The sequence below is a fragment of the Haliotis cracherodii genome, unplaced genomic scaffold, assembly GCF_022045235.1.
Source record: "Haliotis cracherodii isolate W230 unplaced genomic scaffold, xgHalCrac1.p SCAF_14, whole genome shotgun sequence".
In the NCBI taxonomy this organism is placed as follows: Eukaryota; Metazoa; Mollusca; class Gastropoda; order Lepetellida; family Haliotidae; genus Haliotis; species Haliotis cracherodii.
This window is the reverse complement of record NW_027266269.1, coordinates 3,127,975-3,146,840: the sequence shown is the minus strand read 5'-3', so window position 1 is coordinate 3,146,840 and position 18,866 is coordinate 3,127,975. Positions and strand designations below refer to the sequence as shown.

Here is an 18,866-nt window from a genome sequence, read left to right as displayed (position 1 = left end):
TAAATTGAGTTTGCCTGATTGACATTTATGTTCATCTATCTCCAATGAAGCTGAGACTTACAGGCATGACAGGTGGCATGTCGCTGTGGGCGTCAGTCAGCAACTTTACTACAAATGACGGACAGCGTCTCAAAGGACGGACAGTTTGTAAACGTAAACACGTAAAAGTAGCGTTATGACAATATAATGCAGTATATAATTTGAAACTACAATGCTGACGTCCTTCCGCTACTTTCCAACCCCTGTTGTTATGCTCTTCATCGTCTTGTTTCATTGTGTATGTCAACGGGAAATGTTTTTCATCACTAATTTGTTGTTTCACTTCAGTTTCAGTTAACACAATGGCTGCCTCGGTGATGATGTGGATAGCATGCTTGGTAATTGCTACTGAAGGTAAATAAAAGTGACGAAACCCTTTCTATATTCAATATTAATGTCTTCTCAAAGTCATGACCATGTGTTTATGAATTACTATCAAACAGTGATGATACTTCGTGTTCGCGAATAGTTGAGCGTATCCTGTCCCACCGGTAGCACTCGTCACAAACCCATGCAAAGGCAAGTCAAGTGTTCACCTGAAGAAAAACGGGAACATATCCTCCACGTGTCTTCCTGAAATCTTTTTTTAAAGGTTTACTTTGGCATTGAATGTTGTAACCTTGATCAATCAAAGTCTGAGCAAGAGTTGTATGACACTCTTTGAAATCTTGGTATAATGAGTATGCTCAATTGTATCTCAAAAGTTGTGAAATGCAACCACCAGAGGCTTTAGCTGCTGGAGCACTGCTCGACATGAAGGGAAAGTCGACTACATGTATTGAAAAGCTGAAGTATTTATTGCGTTCTATAGATTGTTTTCACATATATAGAGGTGCATGCATATGTTTGTGTGTGGTTCTGTGTACTAGGTATAACACTTTCCATGTCGGTAATTACCCTATGGATGTCAAATGCTTTAATATTTCACTGTGACGTATCACTAGCCTGATAAAAGTACGAGTAGAGAAACGTCAAGTTGAAATTATATTACTAATCTTGAACCATGTAAGTCATTCCTGTGGAGATCCGGGGTTGAATAGGTCTTCAGCAACCATTGTTTGCCATAAAAGGCGACTATGCTTGTCGTAAGAGGCGACTAATGGGATCGGGTGGTCAGACTCGCTGACTTGGTTGATGCATGTCATTGTAGCCCAATAGCGTGGATCGATGCTCATGATGTCAATCACTGGATTGTCTGGCCAATACTCGATTAATTACAGACCGCCGTCATATATATGGATCAATCATTCAATCGATCAATAAAGATTTATACCTCAATGAACTCATGCAAAGTAGATACATCCGTAGGTACTTCCATTAATCGTCATCTGTATCACACGTGTGTCAGTGAGGGTTGGTGATCCACGTTTAGGCATACAGCTACCACTCTTCTTTGATACAAACGGAAGTGTCGTGTTAAACAAAAAACAAACAAACAAATGTTCCTGTCATTATCGTGATCGTACTTGTAGCTTGGTTACCAATAATGCCGATCAGTATGGAGTTGTTCATGTACAGAGTATAGGTATATACTCAGCCCTGCCATTTTCATCAACCATCTTAAATAGCTTCCATTAAATGCTCACTGATCTATTAATATTAGAATGTATTTGTTAAGGTATAACCAGTCCTCTTTATCGTTCTGTTCACGAAACAGTAATGTCCAAGTGGGAATTGCAGAGACGACTGGGCCACCCTCGCCACCCGTGCAACAAGAATCATTTGTAGCAGGAGCATGAGGGGTATATGGGGTCTTGCTCGTGGCGGGGTAGAAAGGATTTATTGAGAAATTTATTTCCCTCCATTGCTGGTTGCGAAGTAGTTTATCAAGTTCACGTTAACTAATCAGATCTCATCATTCTGACATGGAGGTATGATAGAAAACCTTATTTCCAATACTATAAATAGTTATCTGCATCTTGACTTTCAGCTGGCCCATGCAAGAAAGGAATGCCTGGGGATTGCCTCACTGAGTGTGACACGGGGTATTACGGACGTAAATGCAACTCTACCTGCAGCAAGAACTGTAGGAATAACACATGTGTGACCTCAAGTCATGGTAGTGATAACTGCACTGACGGGTGTGTCCCAGGATATCAAGGCTTGGGATGCAACATACCGTGTGACAGTCCAGGAGGTGGCTGTGCAGCATGTCCAGGTGGTTGTGATGGAGGATATTGTCAGCTGGGCTCCTCCTGTGTGTCTGGATGTGTAGACTCCTACTACGGGACTGACTGTGATTGTAGGTATAGTTTTACAAACGGTTTTAATGGCATTACTATTCATATGATCGATATTCATGTGGCGATAAGAAATTGTAGATTATACTCTCGGTAAAGTTGCTTAATGTGTCAATAGTCCTGTAACCTACTGAGCGAGACGGACGTCTGTTTACAGGTTATCACATACACATCAATATATTATCAACACCATTGATCATCTCCGGTCAAGAACGTGTGTTCATGTTAATGAATGATTCCAATCATTGAGGTATCATATATAGTATCTTGATATTAGCTGGATCTGTGAGAAAGTCATGATGGCCGTATGATACCCTTAACGTGTCACTGCCTTGTTGAAACGTTCAGATAATCAAACTCTCTCTCTCTTCTCTCTCTCTTCTCACCACTCTCTCTCTCTCTTCCCTCCCACCCTTTCCCTCTCTCTCTCCTCTCTCTCCCCTCCCTTCTCTCTCTCTTCTCCTCTCCCCTCTCTCTCCTCTTTCCTCTCTCTCTCCTCCATATCTCTTCTCCCTCTCCCTCTATCTCTCTCTCTCGTTCTCTCTCTCTCTCCTCTTTCCTCTCCCCCCCCCTCTCTCTCTTCTCTCTCGTCTCTTTTCTCTCTCTCTGTGTCTGCCTCTCTCTCTCTCTCCAAAATAGAGTAGTCTCGATATCTGGATGTGTACACTCCTACTACGGGTATGGTCGTGAATCTGGATGTATTAGCGCCTGATTTTATTGATAATTTACTTTCCTCAAGACCATACTGTAAACTCCCTAGAGAGTTGAACATGACATTCGTAAACACATCGATCATCTGCCAGGAGTACACAACGGTGGGATACACTATTCCTATTGTGTCACGGGGGACACGGGTGGCCCAGTCCTCTAAGGCGCCGCGATTTGCTGGGCAGAGTTGGGCACCACAGAAACCTATGATTGTGGGTTCGAATCCGGGTTCACCCCGATTATGTTTCTAGGTCTGTCAGCACCATACCCGTGCTCATTGGTTTCATCACTTCGGGCTTTCCCCCCACATTAAGCTGACACGCCGTGATATAACTGGAATACTGTTAAAAGCCGCGTTAAACCCAACTCACTCACTATTGTGTCACACGCTTCGTATTTATATAATATAATTAGTATTATACATGTTCACAATTCAGTGTGATGACTTGCTTCTGTTTGGCCGTTCTCCATGTGCACGAGTTAAGGACATAAATTGAGTTTCATACTGACATTGTTCTGTCAGGTGCTACAGTGGGAGTGTCCGGGGCAGCTATCAGCTTCCTGGTGATGGGGTTCCTGGTTGTGTGCTGCAAATATCGCCAACGCTTCAGACAAAAAAGATGAGTGAGTGAGTGAGTGACTGAGACACAGTTATCAATACTGCCAGCAATATTCCAGTCACAGCTGGCCACTGTACCATGCTGTTCATAACAAATGACTAACATCGAGTGTGGGTTTCGAGGATTGAGGACGCCATATCATTCTGAAGCTTCGTCGGGTTTATTCTAGTCACATGTTCTAACACTTGTTCGAAGTTGAAGGGTGCCGTTGCCTCAAATACTGAAGTAGTCCTGGCGGCTTGATTGACTGTAATACAAGGCAGAAACGTCAGTGAAATATACTCATATTTTGAAGCAAAACTGTAAACACATGGTCACATTAGTAATGTCTTCGGTTACAAGTTTTGTATTTAACTAAATAATCAACGTGTTATATCCTCCACAGTCCCCTGTAACAGCCCACTCTCTTGCACAAAGCGATGCTGACAACAAAACTAGTTACTTCCCTTTACAACTTAAATGAAGCCCGCTAAATATAATAATGGCCAAAACATTTAATCCAAATCCAACATGGAGATCGATGTGCCTGTAACATGGGGGAGTGTGTCTTGCGGCGTGAGATGTTGATCATAAAATCAGCCCCCCCATTGTGCATTATTTGCACTTCATTACAACAAACTAATAATGGTGCAATTCGCTGTGCAGAGTTGCGTCCTTTGGGCACGCCAGAAACCTAAGATTGTGGGTTCGAATCCCAGTTCGCCCTGATTATGTTTCTAGGTTTGTCAGCACCATACCCGTACTCGTGGGTTTCACCGAAGTGGTACACGCCTGAGACCTGCATTACTTCGGGCTTCCCTCCCACATTAAGCTGACACGATACGATATAACTGGAATACTGTTAAAAGCGGCGTTAAACCCAACTCACTCACTCACTTATGCATAAGTCGTTGTATGGCTGATCACTCCTACAACCCAATCCGTAAGTCTCAGAAACCATTATTCGGCTATTCTCGTGCTCATGTTGAAAAGGATGTCCACAGTTAATGACATACGTTTTCATTCTTCTTACTCCACAGTGTCACCCAGACAGAGGACGTCGTGTGCAACTCTGTTGACGAGACCGGCGATGCCCCTGTTGTGGAGCTGGAATGGTATTCTGAGACACCACTGAAAGACATGGCCATGCATTGTGGGTCACCTGATGGAAACTGTGGAAGAGGAAGTGGAGCTGGTGGTGGAGCGGATGATGTTTATGACGTTGCAGATGTAGGCAGGCGGGAACTTGCTTCTGTCTTTGACAACATATACTCCAAAATATCACGTGCTTAGAGTGAGTGAGTTGGGTTTAACGCCGATTTTAACAGTATTCCAGTTATATCAAGGCGTGTAATCTGAATATGGGAGGAAAGCCCGAAGTGATACAGGTCTTTGACGTTGACCACTTTGGTGAAACCCACGAGCACGGGTATTATGCTGACAAACCAAGAAACATAATTGGGGGGAACCGGACCTCGAAGCCACAATCATAGGTTTCTGGCGTGCCAAAGGGATGCAACTCTGCACAGCAAAGTGCGGCGCCTCAGACGTCTGGGCCACCCGTGCCCCTCATCTGGATTGAAATCGAATATTTCCGAAACGTCAATTGTTGACAAAATATTATTCCTCGATTGAACGTCTGCGCGGAAAGCGGAAGACGGTGGTTCGATTCCCCAGCGAGTCAGGTTTGCTTTGTTTGTTGTATTACGCAACAATCAGCAATACTCAAGCTATGTGACGGCGGTCTGTAAAAAATCGAATCTGGACCAGGCAATCCAGTGATTGATATATGCAATTGGGATCGATGACATGCATCAACCAAGTCAGCGAGCCTGACCACCCGATCCCGTTGGTCGCCTTTTTCGGCAGGCATGGGTTGCTGAAGACCTATTATACCCCGAATCTTCACGGGTCGGAATATTGCTGACTGCAGCGTTAGACGTGCACGCGTCTACTGGTTATACAGTGTTTTTCAATCATTTATTCTCTGGAAATAGTGTATACATGTGTGTATGTTGCGACTCATTTGCCGACTCAAGGAACTATTTGTAAAAAAACATTAATAATTGTCTAATAATTTCCGTGTATCTGCAATTCAAGACTGTACAGCGCATATTCATATTCTGTTACCCGCCAGCTTGGCCTTGTTTCTGGACAAAGCATGTTCCTTTACACAGATATGAATCAAGTAAGGTGACGTGTTATTTGTTGAAAGGAGTTTTACCAAACCAAAACCTTTACAGGTCAATAAGTTGGATGCTTTGGCTGTCGGTTTGTTGGTTTGTTGTTGAACGCCGCTCTCAGCAATATTCGAGCTATATGACGGCGATCTGTAAATAATCGAGTCTGGACCAGACAATCCAGTGATTGACATCATGAGCATCGATGTACACAATTGGGATATGTTGCGATGCATCAACCAAGTCAAGTGAGCCTGACCACCCCGATCTCGTTAGTCGCCTCTTACGTCGTTTTTACGGCGACATGGGTTTTTGAAGACCTATTCTACACCGGATCTTCACGGGTCGCCTACTGATACATGTATCAAGGATATGTTATCATATGTTATGATATTTATTTTCAGCAAATGTACCACCAAATCCCTGTCTCAAGAACAAGCCATAATCCTTAATATAGCCAAGAACGATTTTCTTTATATTCACAGAAAGTATTGAAACTAAAAACATGTGCATTCTCAAAGATTTGTTGACTTTATGCAATCTCAGAAAATAATAAATGCTGTTCTGTCAATACATTTGATTTTTTCAACTTTATACACCACAATCCCACATGACAAACCTGAGGCTGGGAAAAACTTCGTTCCTTGATCCGTGGAGCTTTTGTTATAAAACGAAGAGACCACAGATACAGTTACGTGTCTTCAGAGGTTCAGGATAATTTGTCATAAATTGAAGTTTTCTGAGAAAACAATTTTGTTAAATGCTGGACTTCCACGTTCATTACCTTTACGTAACATGTGGTGGTAGGACACTAAGGCAAGAAGCAGGCATCCCCATGGACACCAATTGTGCTTTCCTTCTTGCAAATTTGTTTCGTTATGCATAGGAATTGGAATTTCTGCTCGGATTGGTAAAACAAGGTCATTTGGCCAATGAGTTTAACTTAAGCTTCAGGCCTATCGATGATCGGATATCGTTCAATAAACAACAAATAGTCAATTCCCTATAGCCCAACAGAACTAGACATAAAGGAGACCAATGAAACCGTCTCATATGTTTCATATGTACCAGCTTTAGCCCTCACCGCCAAACCCCATCTCAACATAGCTCTATCCCAAACCTACTCTGCCGTGTACCACACCGACCTAACTCTAACTGACATCTTCTTCACCTCCATAACTCTCTCCCACACACACCCTGTTCTACCCTACACCACCCAAACCTTCTCTGCCGTGTACCACACCGACTTAACTCTAACTGACACCTCCCCTACCTCCATAGCTCCCCCCCCCCACACACACACCCTGTTCTACCCTACACCACCCAAACCTTCTCTACCGTGTACCACACCGACTTAACTCTAACTGACACCACCCTCACCTCCATAACTCCCTCCCCCCCCACACACACCCTGTTCTACCCTACACCACCCAAACCTTCTCTGCCGTGTACCACACCGACTTAACTCTAACTGACACCTACCTCACCTCCATAACTCCCTCCCCCCCCCCCCCCCCCCCCCCCACACACCCTGTTCTACCCTACACCACCCAAACCTTCTCTGCCGTGTACCACACCGACTTAACTCTAACTGACACCTACCTCACCTCCATAACTCTCTCCCACACACGCCCTGTTCTACCCTACACCACCCAAATCTTCTCTGTCGTGTACCACACCGACTTAACATTAACTGACATCTCCCTCACCTCCATAACTCTCTCCCACACACACCCTGTTCTACCCTACACCACCCAAATCTTCTCTGTCGTGTACCACACCGACTTAACTCTAACTGACACCTCCCTCACCTCCATAACTCCCTCCCCCCCACACACACCCTGTTCTACCCTACACCACCCAAACCTTCTCTGTCGTGTACCACACCGACTTAACTCTAACTGACATCTCCCTCACCTCCATAACTCCCTCCCACACACGCCCTGTTCTACCCTACACCACATAAGCTCTAAGCCACACCAACAACCAGAGTGACCAATGTGTTGTTGGTCACTCACGTAAACATCATTGAGGAAGTTGTAACACTACAACTCCAAGCCAGATTTAGGTTAATTGTACAGTTGATAGTTACCGTATTCGACGTAATAGGCGCTTAGGGCGCTCTCAAAATTAGAAATAGGGGGCTCTTATTGGAATATTATTTTGCGGAGTTGAAAGTTCGTAAATTTCATGGTTTATGCTGACAGCCTGAAATGTTTATATACGACATAGATATACGATATCTATATATTTTTCCAGGACATAATTGCCCATAATTAAGGGTGCTTAAAACACACGAGTGCGTATTATACACAAATAAATAAGTCTTGTGTACATTGATCGTAGGGGTGATTGAGATTGTTCACTAGCCAATATATTAGCGAATATCGCCATGGGCGCTTTTTAGAGCGGGTCACTTATTACGTCGAAAACGGTTATAGTTTCCTCCTAGTTGTGCACAGAATGCGTCCTGCTCAACCTGTCTACATGTATCGCTACACAGGCATACCCTCGTCTGTTGATGTTGTGTTCTGTCCGCATTGTGTTCATGCATGAACTGTTCTCATTCACTACGCTGTTGAGTGTGTTGTTGGGCTCGACATTGAATAAGAAGGTTTTATCCAAAGTCCACAAATGCATATTCCTGGTTGCAATAGGGCCCTAGCAACCTATGGTCGAACGAGTCCCTTAATGGAGCATGTTTGGTTGATTCGTGTCACCATACCCAAATTAATTCTCGAGAAAACAATGTGGTCGCGACTATTACATGAAGGGGGTAACGTTAGTTCAACATGGACAAGTTAGTTTATTTATCAGAGATTACCCTTACCCACAGCCTGAACTAACTAAGACATCATGAATAATAATTAGAAACAAAATGTATATAATATGCAATGATTGCCTCTCTGTTTTGTTTGTCAAAATGTCAGCTACCTTCAACCCCTGATGACCCTAACCACATCAAGGAAATGACGATAACAGCCTTGACATGTGCTAAGGCGTTTGGCTTGAACTGTGCGTTAGGCTTTCATATCTGCAGTGTCAGGATGCATACTGCATGCACTGAGGGACGTGTGTCTGTTGTTCACCCGACCTAGATAACACTGAAGCTATGGCAGTCCTCAATATTCACCACCATGTATTTACAGTTTGATGAGAGTTACATTTTCACTCCCATGTTCCTTGTGAATGTATTTTGGGATAATAGACATTCACCGTGACTGTGAGTCCTGATACAAATAAAGCCAATACAGTCCATGCATGTCTATAATGTCTGGCAAGTCTAGATCACAGAATAGTGTATCTGGGCTCCTTTTTTTATTTATTAAGATAATTTAAAACTCATTTCTGCAAGATATGTTAATTTCAGAGACTAGATGTTAATCTGTGAGTTGATTTACTTTGATGGTTGAGTTGGTGAATGGGTGAGTTGGGTTTAACGTCGATTTTAACAGTATTTCAGTTATATCACGGCGTGTCAGCTTGATCTTGGAAGAAAGCCAGAAGTGATGCAGGTTTCAGACGGTTACTTCACTTTGGTGAAACCCAGGAGCATGGTGCTGACAAAACTAGACACATAATCGGGGTGAACCCGGATTCGAACCAAAACAAGAGACGCAACGCTTCACAGCGAATTGTGGCGCCTTGATGATCAGTGACTCTTGGTGAATTGGTCGTCGTATATTTGCTCATGATATCAACCTCTGGTCCAGTCTCCACAATTTACATACACGCCTGATACACCCTGAATACTGCTCATTGCGGAGTTATGAAGGACTGGGTCAACGCAACAATCGAACACACTTTCATGTTCTTGGGCTTACGTATATATACGACGATGCATTCACTCAAGAAAGGATTTGTGTATCTGTGTCTAACAAACGACAACATTACATCTCTGGTTTCAGGTTCCGTGTAGTTATTTTGAATTGTAAATTATGTAAGGACGCGAGCCACTGACACCAACATTATTGTTTATGAATCCGCCCTACTAAATCACAAACCTGAAACGGGAAAATAACGAAATAAGTGCTTGTGTTGTTTAATCATTTCAACTCGATGGATCTCTAACATCAACGGGAATCAGATGTATTCCTATTACTCTTAATGAGCCTCATTTCTTTATGTAATGCTATATCTTAATAGTTAACGTGTGTTGAATTGAAGGTTCACAAAACGTACCTCAGTGATTATAATGTCATCAGCAATACGGATGTCACGGCCAGCCCCGTCGTCTAAGGCATCACAAGTAGTTGTACACAGTTGGATCCCTCGTGAATGCCATGTTCAATGTTCAAGGTTCCTCCCTAATTAGTTACTAGTAAACATCTAAGACAGATATCACCTTGCATTTCCCTCCCTTATTAGTTACTAGTAAACATCTAAGACCACCATCACCTTGGACTTTAAGTCGTTAAAGTCTAATGGTCACATAAGTGTCAGAATATACGGACCATGTACAGGGGCATGTGGACGACAAACCCTGTATGTTTCCAAGTAAAATGCTGAAGCAGGTCATACCATCTCGTAACTACATCGCCCCGGTGGCTTTAAGAAATCACATATTCACAGATAGACACTGACACCCCAAAGCTAGATACACCGGTGAGTGGATGGGTTTGATGGAACAATTGACTTGTTTTTGCATGTGTTTATGAAAGATGGGGCAGTTTACGCTAAATTTTTCGCTAACACCTGGTATCATCACTGTTTGATTGTGATTTATAAGCACGAGCTCATGATATAGTCGGAATCGTACAATCGAATCTGCTTTTAGTAGATATACCCAATGATTATGGAAAGTGTTTTGTCGCTTCAAGTTATATCAGGACATGTTACTCTTTTCGCGAGTACCTGGTGGCATCACTGATTTTCAGTGATTCACTCATAATTTTCACCGCTCGTTTGCCTTTTACACCCAGTAGAATCTGTTTCGACAATCATAACTGATTATTCCATAGCGTTGACTTTTTATACAGTGACATTGAAAGCTATGAAAGTATGAAATGTCTTGGACCTTTACTACCTAGGTGAAACAGAATCAAGGAGAATAAAAATGTCAGGTTCCAGGCATGCCAAACGCTGTAGTGACCCTCACTTGCCTATGATCCTCACACACACACCATCGATAGCAACCCTTCTTAATCACGGAGAAATAACACATATTGAGGAAAACTGACATCCTTTGACATGATCATAAATATGCTTAAAAGTCTAATATGTTCTTTATTTGTGAAACTGTCACAGTTCATTTCAGGAAATATTATATGTGGAATTGTTTAAACTTCTCCTTCAATATCTTCACAGAAATATTTGCGTTAAAATATTACAAGGAAAACAAATATTAACTGAAAGAAAGGTTTCAAACAACTTATGATACAATGCTTAACGTTGTTTTTTATCATTATTTCAAACACCTGTGCATGGTAATATTTCCTTCTGTTCACGAGAGAGGGGTCACGTCCACCATCCTGGTAAAGACATGTGACTATCTACAGGAAACATAAGTTTAAGGGATTGTTAAAGAAGGGTGATTGATGTAAGATAGCACTACTTCCACCATCCCTCCAGCATGATACAGGCGACTCGTGGGTTACATTCTGCGGGGTCTGCATTTGTAACAACAGGAAACATCCGTACATAAGTCTGATCAAAATGTAAGTATATGCTGGTGTTATATACTTGATATTTTAAGACATAAGGAAGACAATGTATGGATGTCAACTTCTTTAGTGTGAGGAACACGACGGTTCGGAGTATATAACCGATGAAGGAGAAAGTACATACTCCCAAACGTAGTGTGCTTCACAATAAAGAAGTTGACATCCATAAATTCTCTTCCTTATGTGTATCACTTCTTAATGCCTTTTAAAGATTTAATCTACGAAATGACATTCACTTTGTATGAGTTCATTAGAACATGGCCTTTAATAGAATGAGGGCTTAACTGTAATAACGTCTCAGCTTGCTTCCAGTGTGAAAGGTGCACTTCGTGTAAACTGCACCTTCACGCACAATAATTTTAATGCTCATTGATAAATACTAGATTCCATAAATGTTTCATCCTCAGCGTCCATCCCGATTTTATTCTCAGCTTCTCGGGTAACATACATACCACACACCTGGTCTAATTTTACAACTGTTTTCTGAATATTTATTCTGTGTTTATGATCTTAGTTTGTGCAGTCAACACTTGTTCTGCTTTTAATCTACTTGTTGCATTGTGCATGTTAGGAAACTGGTTCTTTGATATCAATTCCAGTCAACAGAATGACCGTACCCGTGATGATGTGGATAGCATGCTTGCTAACTGTGACTGAAGGTAAACACTGCATTGCTAATATTGCTGATCTGGTCTGGTAATATCCATACTTTAACAAATCTAAGTGGTAGTTGGAGATAGTAACATAAATGAAGGCAGGGTTGTCTTATAAGCCGAGGTGAAACGGGGATCAAGGTCAAGATTATGTCCATATATAGCTACGTGCATGTACAATGTTATGCTTGCATGTGGCTGTTTGTACTAGTCCAGTCGTATTCCTGCTAAGAATTCAATTCCCTATTTTAACTTTGTCTATATGTGCCCGTGTTTTTTAGGGAATAATTGACTTAACTTTGCATGTGTTTGTCATGCGTGCCATCGGTGGGGCAGGATTCGCTCACTATTTCGCGACCACCTGGTATCATTTCGATTTCATCGGCATTCATGTTGTTGGTATAGTCGGAATCGTGCAATTGATTCTGCTTTATATAATATAATTATCATAAAGGTATCCCTACAAAGTGCCGCAGTTTAACATGGATATCCCACACTTACACCTACTCCATGCCAGCCTGTCCCACAGTTGCAAGCGTCAGGCATTGTTATTACATGAGGGTCCTGATGGGTTTTAATCCTTAACGTAAAACTACATTCAAACACTATCGTAAATGTAAAATTCATCTTTTTTTATCGTAAATGCTTAACGGAAAATACCAAAATATAACTGCTTAACGTCAATGATTAAACAATTTACTGCTTATCGTAAAATGATTAAAATGGTGAAAAACACAGTCTGTTTTCAAGACCCTAATGCTTCGCCACAGAAAGCAGGCTGCGCAAGGGACACAGGGGACCAGTCTATAATGTTTAGCGATTTGAGATTTTACCAGGTATTAAAAATATGAATTGTCAGGATGAAACGAAAACAGAAATAAAAGTCTCATGTCCCGCCATGGCCGATTTAGGAATCGTTTCGCATCGAAATTCCAAATTTAGATTATTTTAATATTTGTTGAAAAATTCATTTGGCATATTTTGTGAAACAAATATGCGACCCCCCCAAAAAATTGCTGCTTAATGAAAAAGTACCCTAAATGTGACTGCTTATTGCTTATCCCCCCCCCCCCCCCCCCCCCCCCCACACACACACACCACCACCACCATCAGGACCCTCTTACATCTTTTGGTGTGAGGGAAGGACGTGGGACTGAACCACTGATCATGACCTTCCGCACTATTCACTACAACAGGGAGTCTGTGATTGCTGCTGTGTGAATGTCGCATGCTTTTATGATTCATATGCAGAATGTCATTTGCCTGATAAATGAAAAGTCAAATGATATTATGATAATTGGGAACTATATACAACATTCCTGTCTTAATCACGATCGTATGTGTAGCTTGTTTAAAGACACAACACTAACTATATGATGTTAAAGTGTATAATGTATAGGTATATACTCATAATTACTCGTATTAAACATCATACTCTTTATCCATTAAATCATATTCATGAAACACTATGAATACATACCTGCATCTTTCCTTGCAGCTGGTCCATGTATTGATAACCATCACTGTTCAGACTGTGACAACACCACGGGATATTGCCTCACTGAGTGTGACACTGGGTATTACGATCAGCATTGCAGTTCAGTTTGTAGTGAGAGCTGTAAGAACAAGACATGTATAGTTTCAACCAATGGTTCTGGCAACTGCACTGAGGGTTGTGTCCCAGGGTACCAAGGCATCAACTGCAACATACCATGTGACAGTCCAGGAGGTACCTGTACAGCATGTCCAGGTGGTTGTGATGGAGGGTATTGTCAGCTGGGCTCCTCCTGCTATTCTGGATGTGTAGATTCCTACTACGGGACTGACTGTGATGGAAAATCGGGTAGGTGTTATTTTACAGCTAGGTTTTATATTGTTTGTTTGTTGTTTAACACCGCCCTCAGCAATATTCTAGCTATATGACGGCGGTTTGTAAATAATCGAGTCTGGACCAGACAATCCAGTGACTGATATGAGCTTGAATCCATATACATAAACCAAGTTTGACCAGCCTGACCACCCGATCCCGTTAATCACCTTTTACGACAAATAGTCGCCTTTCACGGCAAGCGTGGGTTGCTGAAAAACTTTTCTGCCCCAGATCTTTACGGGTCCCTTATAAGTGAAGATATTATGAACAACAATCCTGAGCTTCAGTCAAGAACGTGTATTCCTGTGAATTTAGGATTCATATGGACATCTGTAAATGCCCATGCATATTATATTGATATGTATGGCAGCAATTGTGTTTCAGTGGTGAGTGAGTGCATGTAACTGAATTTGACAGGAAAGACTGCGGTGATGGTCGCAGTTTGATATTCGAAATGTATCTTGCTGAAACGTTGAGTGCTGCAGGCTGGTTGTACGTATTCTCTCCACACTATGTAGTCTGCAGGATGTCTGACTGTGACTCCTAGTACAGAGTGCTGCAGGCTGGTTGTGCGTATTCTCTCCACACTGTGTAGTCTGGAGGATGTCTGACTGTGACTCCTAGTACGGAGTGCTGCATGCTGGTTGTACGTATTCTCTCCACACTATGTAGTCTGCAGGATGGCTGACTGTGACTCCTAGTACGGAGTACTGCAGGCTGATTGTACGTATTCTCTCCACACTATGTAGTCTGGAGGATGTCTGGAGGATGTCTGACTGTGACTCCTAGTACAGGGTGCTGCAGGCTGGATGTACGTATTCTCTCCACACTATGTAGTCTGGAGGATGTCTGACTGAGTCTCCTAGTACGGAGTGCTGCAGGCTGATTGTACGTATTCTCTCCACACTATGTAGTCTGGAGGATGTCTGACCGTGTCTCCTAGTACGGGTCTGATTGTGAATTTGGTTAGTATTGCAGATTGACTAAGTTGATATAGTATCTGTCCCCATGGCTATACTGTATACTCCTCAGGGAGTTCAGCATAACAATCGAGAGCAAACTGGTCCATTGACGGGGGTATTACTGGTGGGAACCGGAATACATATACTATAACTGATACTATACAAGTTCAGAATTCAGCATGGACAGTTATCCCTGGTTGTCTGTTCTACACGCACTAAAGACAAGAAAATGAATCAGGTGTTTCCTACAAATTAACATTGTTCTTTGTCAGGTGGTAAAGTGGGACTTTCTGTTGGGCTGTCCACATCAGCTGTCGGTGTCATGGTAATGATCTGTCTGGTTGTGTGCTGCAAGTACCGTCAACGTTTGAGAAAGAGAAGGTGAGTTAGACACAGAGAGAGAGAGAGAGGGAAAGAGAAGGTAAGTGAGAGAGAGCGACATGCAGCTGTTTCCCGGATGTCAGGTCACAAATGGTCCCCGTGCAAGTCTCATCGTAGCGACTAACATGGGGATGAGTGTGGTAGTCAGTCACTGTGGCGTAGACGCCTGTGTCTCATCATACCTCGGCGACCTGAGATATTGATATTACATCGGCTACTTGTTTACAAGTAACATATTCAAATATGTACAGGTCGCACCACAACAATTTACACCTTGGTGGCTTCCATTGTCATACTTTGTATATACTAGACTAATCTGACTACAATACGAAATTAAAGACATGTTTCATGACTAGTCACTTTGATATTCAAATGATATCATTAACATAGACATTAACTAAAGGGGACAGACGTTGAAAGTAGTTGAATAAAGTATATTATGAGGCATCCTCCACGCATTATCTTCATCCTATCAGGTTAAGCACCCTGTACCAATCTGCCGCTATAGCTACGTAGCAATAAACTTTCTCTCGCTCATGAACAGAAATCAACATTATCTGAACTCGTCTCAACGAATGACTTAGGCAAAATTCTGTATTCAAGTTTGTGCCATCTGGTACCTTATCAAACTGAAATATTATTGTCAAGCAAGTGTTTATGTTCAGGGACTGACTTCTTAATGTGTTGGGGGTGGGGGTGCTTCAACAAAATGGTAATATGCTTCAGACTGTTGGACAAATTAAAAATTGTCTGACAAAAAAAAAAAAAAAAAAATATGTGTGGTTGCAAGGTGGTTTTAATTTTGTTTTATTTAGGCTTTAAGCTTTTTGAATTTTTAAAATGTCTGGTTTTGCAGCGGTGGCTGAAAAAAACACCATAATCTAGTCTCAAAGAAAATTCTCTGGGCCTCCTGAACATCAAACAGTCGGTCCGTTAGTGTCATGTAATTCGTACTGATAAGTCGTGTGATATCTAGTTACTTCTACTTCGAAATCTGTGATACTCAGATTATTTGACTTTTTTTTATATTTGACATCAGTCTACGTTGTTCTCACTTCACAGTGTCACCCAGACAGAGGATGTTGTGTCCAACAATACTACCGAAATGGACGATGCCCCTGCCAGTGAGCTAGAATGGTATTCTGACATGCCACAGGCAGACATGGCCGTGCAGTCTGAGTCGCCTGATGGGAACTGCGGGGGTCCGGTTGAAGCTGGTGGTGTGGAGGAGGATGTTTATGACGTTGCAAATGGAGGGAAACGGGAATTCGATGCTGCTGATTGCAACATATACTCCAAATTAGCACATGCATGGTAATCAGTTATTTTGAAATGGTCCTTCATTGACTAATGTCACTGTCTATTGATAATGCAATTCTTAGTTTGATCTGTTGCCTCTGTGGTCTCCTGGACAGCGTCTGCCAGGAGAGCTGAAGGTCAGTGGTTCGGTCCCATTGCTGTGTCAGACCCCGAACCGTTAACAGATTGTCTGTGGTGTTATCCTTCCTGGCACTCGGCATTAAGGGATAAAACAAGGACTGGTCAGTTCGAGTCATTATAGAGTCTGGGTGGAGTTTGGTATTCATGCAAAACTGTGACATGCCATCTTAGAGCGCATGCAGGAATCTCGACACATGCATGCAAGTCACTATATTACTGAACCAATCTTACACACGACGTTGAAGCCCGATTCAAATCACCCGACCGTCATCAGACGTCGCACACAGTAAACATGATCTGTGTAAAGATTGCACACACAACTAGCGTAATGCAGGCATTTCCAAAGATGTTATTTACGTAAATAAACTCTTGCAAATTGCTGTGAATTTGACTATTTTTAAATATATGTTTTTAAATGTGAATCCATTGTTTATATGACATCAGTCTACGTTGTTCTCACTTCACAGTGTCACCCAGACAGAGGATGTTGTGTGCAACAATGCTCCCACAATGGACGATGCCCCTGTCAGTGAGCTAGAATGGTATTCTGACATGCCACAGACAGACATGGCTGTGCAGTCTGAGTCGCCTGATGGGAACTGCGGGGGTCCGGTTGAAGCTGGTGATGGGGACGATGATGTTTATGACGTTGCAGATGGAGGGAAACGGGAATTCGATGCTTTTGATTGTAATATATACTCCAACTTATCACATGCATGGTAATCAGTTATTTTGAAATGGTCCTTCATTGACCAATGTCACTGTCTATTGATAATGCAATTCTTAGTTTGATCTGTCGCCTCTGTGGTCTCCTGGACAGCGTCTGCCAGGAGAGCTGAAGGTCAGTGGTTCGATCCCATTGCTGTGTCAGACCCCGCACCGTTAACAGATGTGTGTGTGTGTGTGTGTGTGTGTGTGTGTGTGTGTTTTGCTGCTCATGCCAATTTATAGTGCTAGCTCACTGAGATACCATGCCGCATTTTAATATAAGTACCCTATTCAGATAGGTTTACGGCGTAACACAAAGTACCATCTTTTAACGTCTTGTTGTAACGTGGCCCTTGACCTTCTGCTCTCCGGGTGGGCCCTACCACTAAACCAAAGAGGAGGTCCATGAAGTGAGTGAGTGAGTTGGGTTTAATGCCGCTTTTACCCTTATTCCATTTATATCACTGCGTGTCAGCTTAATGTGGGAGGAAAGCCTGAAGTGATGCAGGTCTCAGACGTTTACCACTTCGGTGAAACCCACGAACACGGGAATGGTGCTGACAAACCTAGAAACGTAATCGGGGTGAACAGGGATTCGAACCCACAATCATAGGTTTCTGGCATGCCCAAGGGACGCAACTCTGCACAGCTAATCGCGGCGCCTTAGACGACTTGGCTACCCGTGACATGGTTATAACGAACTGACCGATATTACAAACTTACTTTTTTGGTCCCGACTTTTTGCTGTTGTTATGCTGTATACATGCTTATAACGAACTACGGTTATAACGAACTATGATTAGTAGTCCCCTTGAGTTCGTTATAACCGTACTTTACTATACTATTGAAAAGAACATACACATCCAGTTAGACATCAATTTGCGTGTATCTGTAATTCAGGACTGCACAGCGTATGTTGTTCCACCCACCCCCGTGACCTTGTTTCCCGACAAAGCATGTCCCTGTACACAGATACTGAGTCACCCCAGTCATGTGTTTCCCGACAAAGCATGTCCCTGTACACAGATACTGAGTCACCCCAGTCATGTGTTTCCCGACAAAGCATGTCCCTGTACACAGATACTGAGTCACCCCAGTCATGTGTTTCCCGACAAAGCATGTCCCTGTACACAGATACTGAGTCATCCCAGTCATGTGTTTCCCGACAAAGCATGTCCCTGTACACAGATACTGAGTCATCCCAGTAATGTGTTTCCCGACAAAGCATGTCCCTGTACACAGATACTGAATCACCCCAGTCATGTGTTTCCCGACAAAGCATGTCCCTGTACACAGATACTGAATCACCCCAGTCAGGTGTTTCCCGACAAAGCATGTCCCTGTACACAGATACTGAATCACCCCAGTCAGGTGTTTCCCGACAAAGCATGTCCCTGTACACAGATACTGAATCACCCCAGTC

The 18,866-nt window shown here is 42.6% G+C and overlaps 1 protein-coding gene across 1 annotated transcript; it reads left to right on the top strand.

The window, feature by feature from the left end:
- Positions 1 to 341: 341 nt before the first annotated feature.
- Positions 342 to 16,613, top strand: LOC139460931 (multiple epidermal growth factor-like domains protein 10). Its single transcript, XM_071242407.1, has 5 exons — positions 342 to 393; positions 1,970 to 2,290; positions 13,581 to 13,925; positions 15,187 to 15,295; positions 16,358 to 16,613. The coding sequence occupies exons 1-5, from the start codon at positions 342 to 344 to the stop codon at positions 16,611 to 16,613; spliced, it is 1,083 nt and encodes a 360-aa protein (XP_071098508.1).
- Positions 16,614 to 18,866: the final 2,253 nt, after the last annotated feature.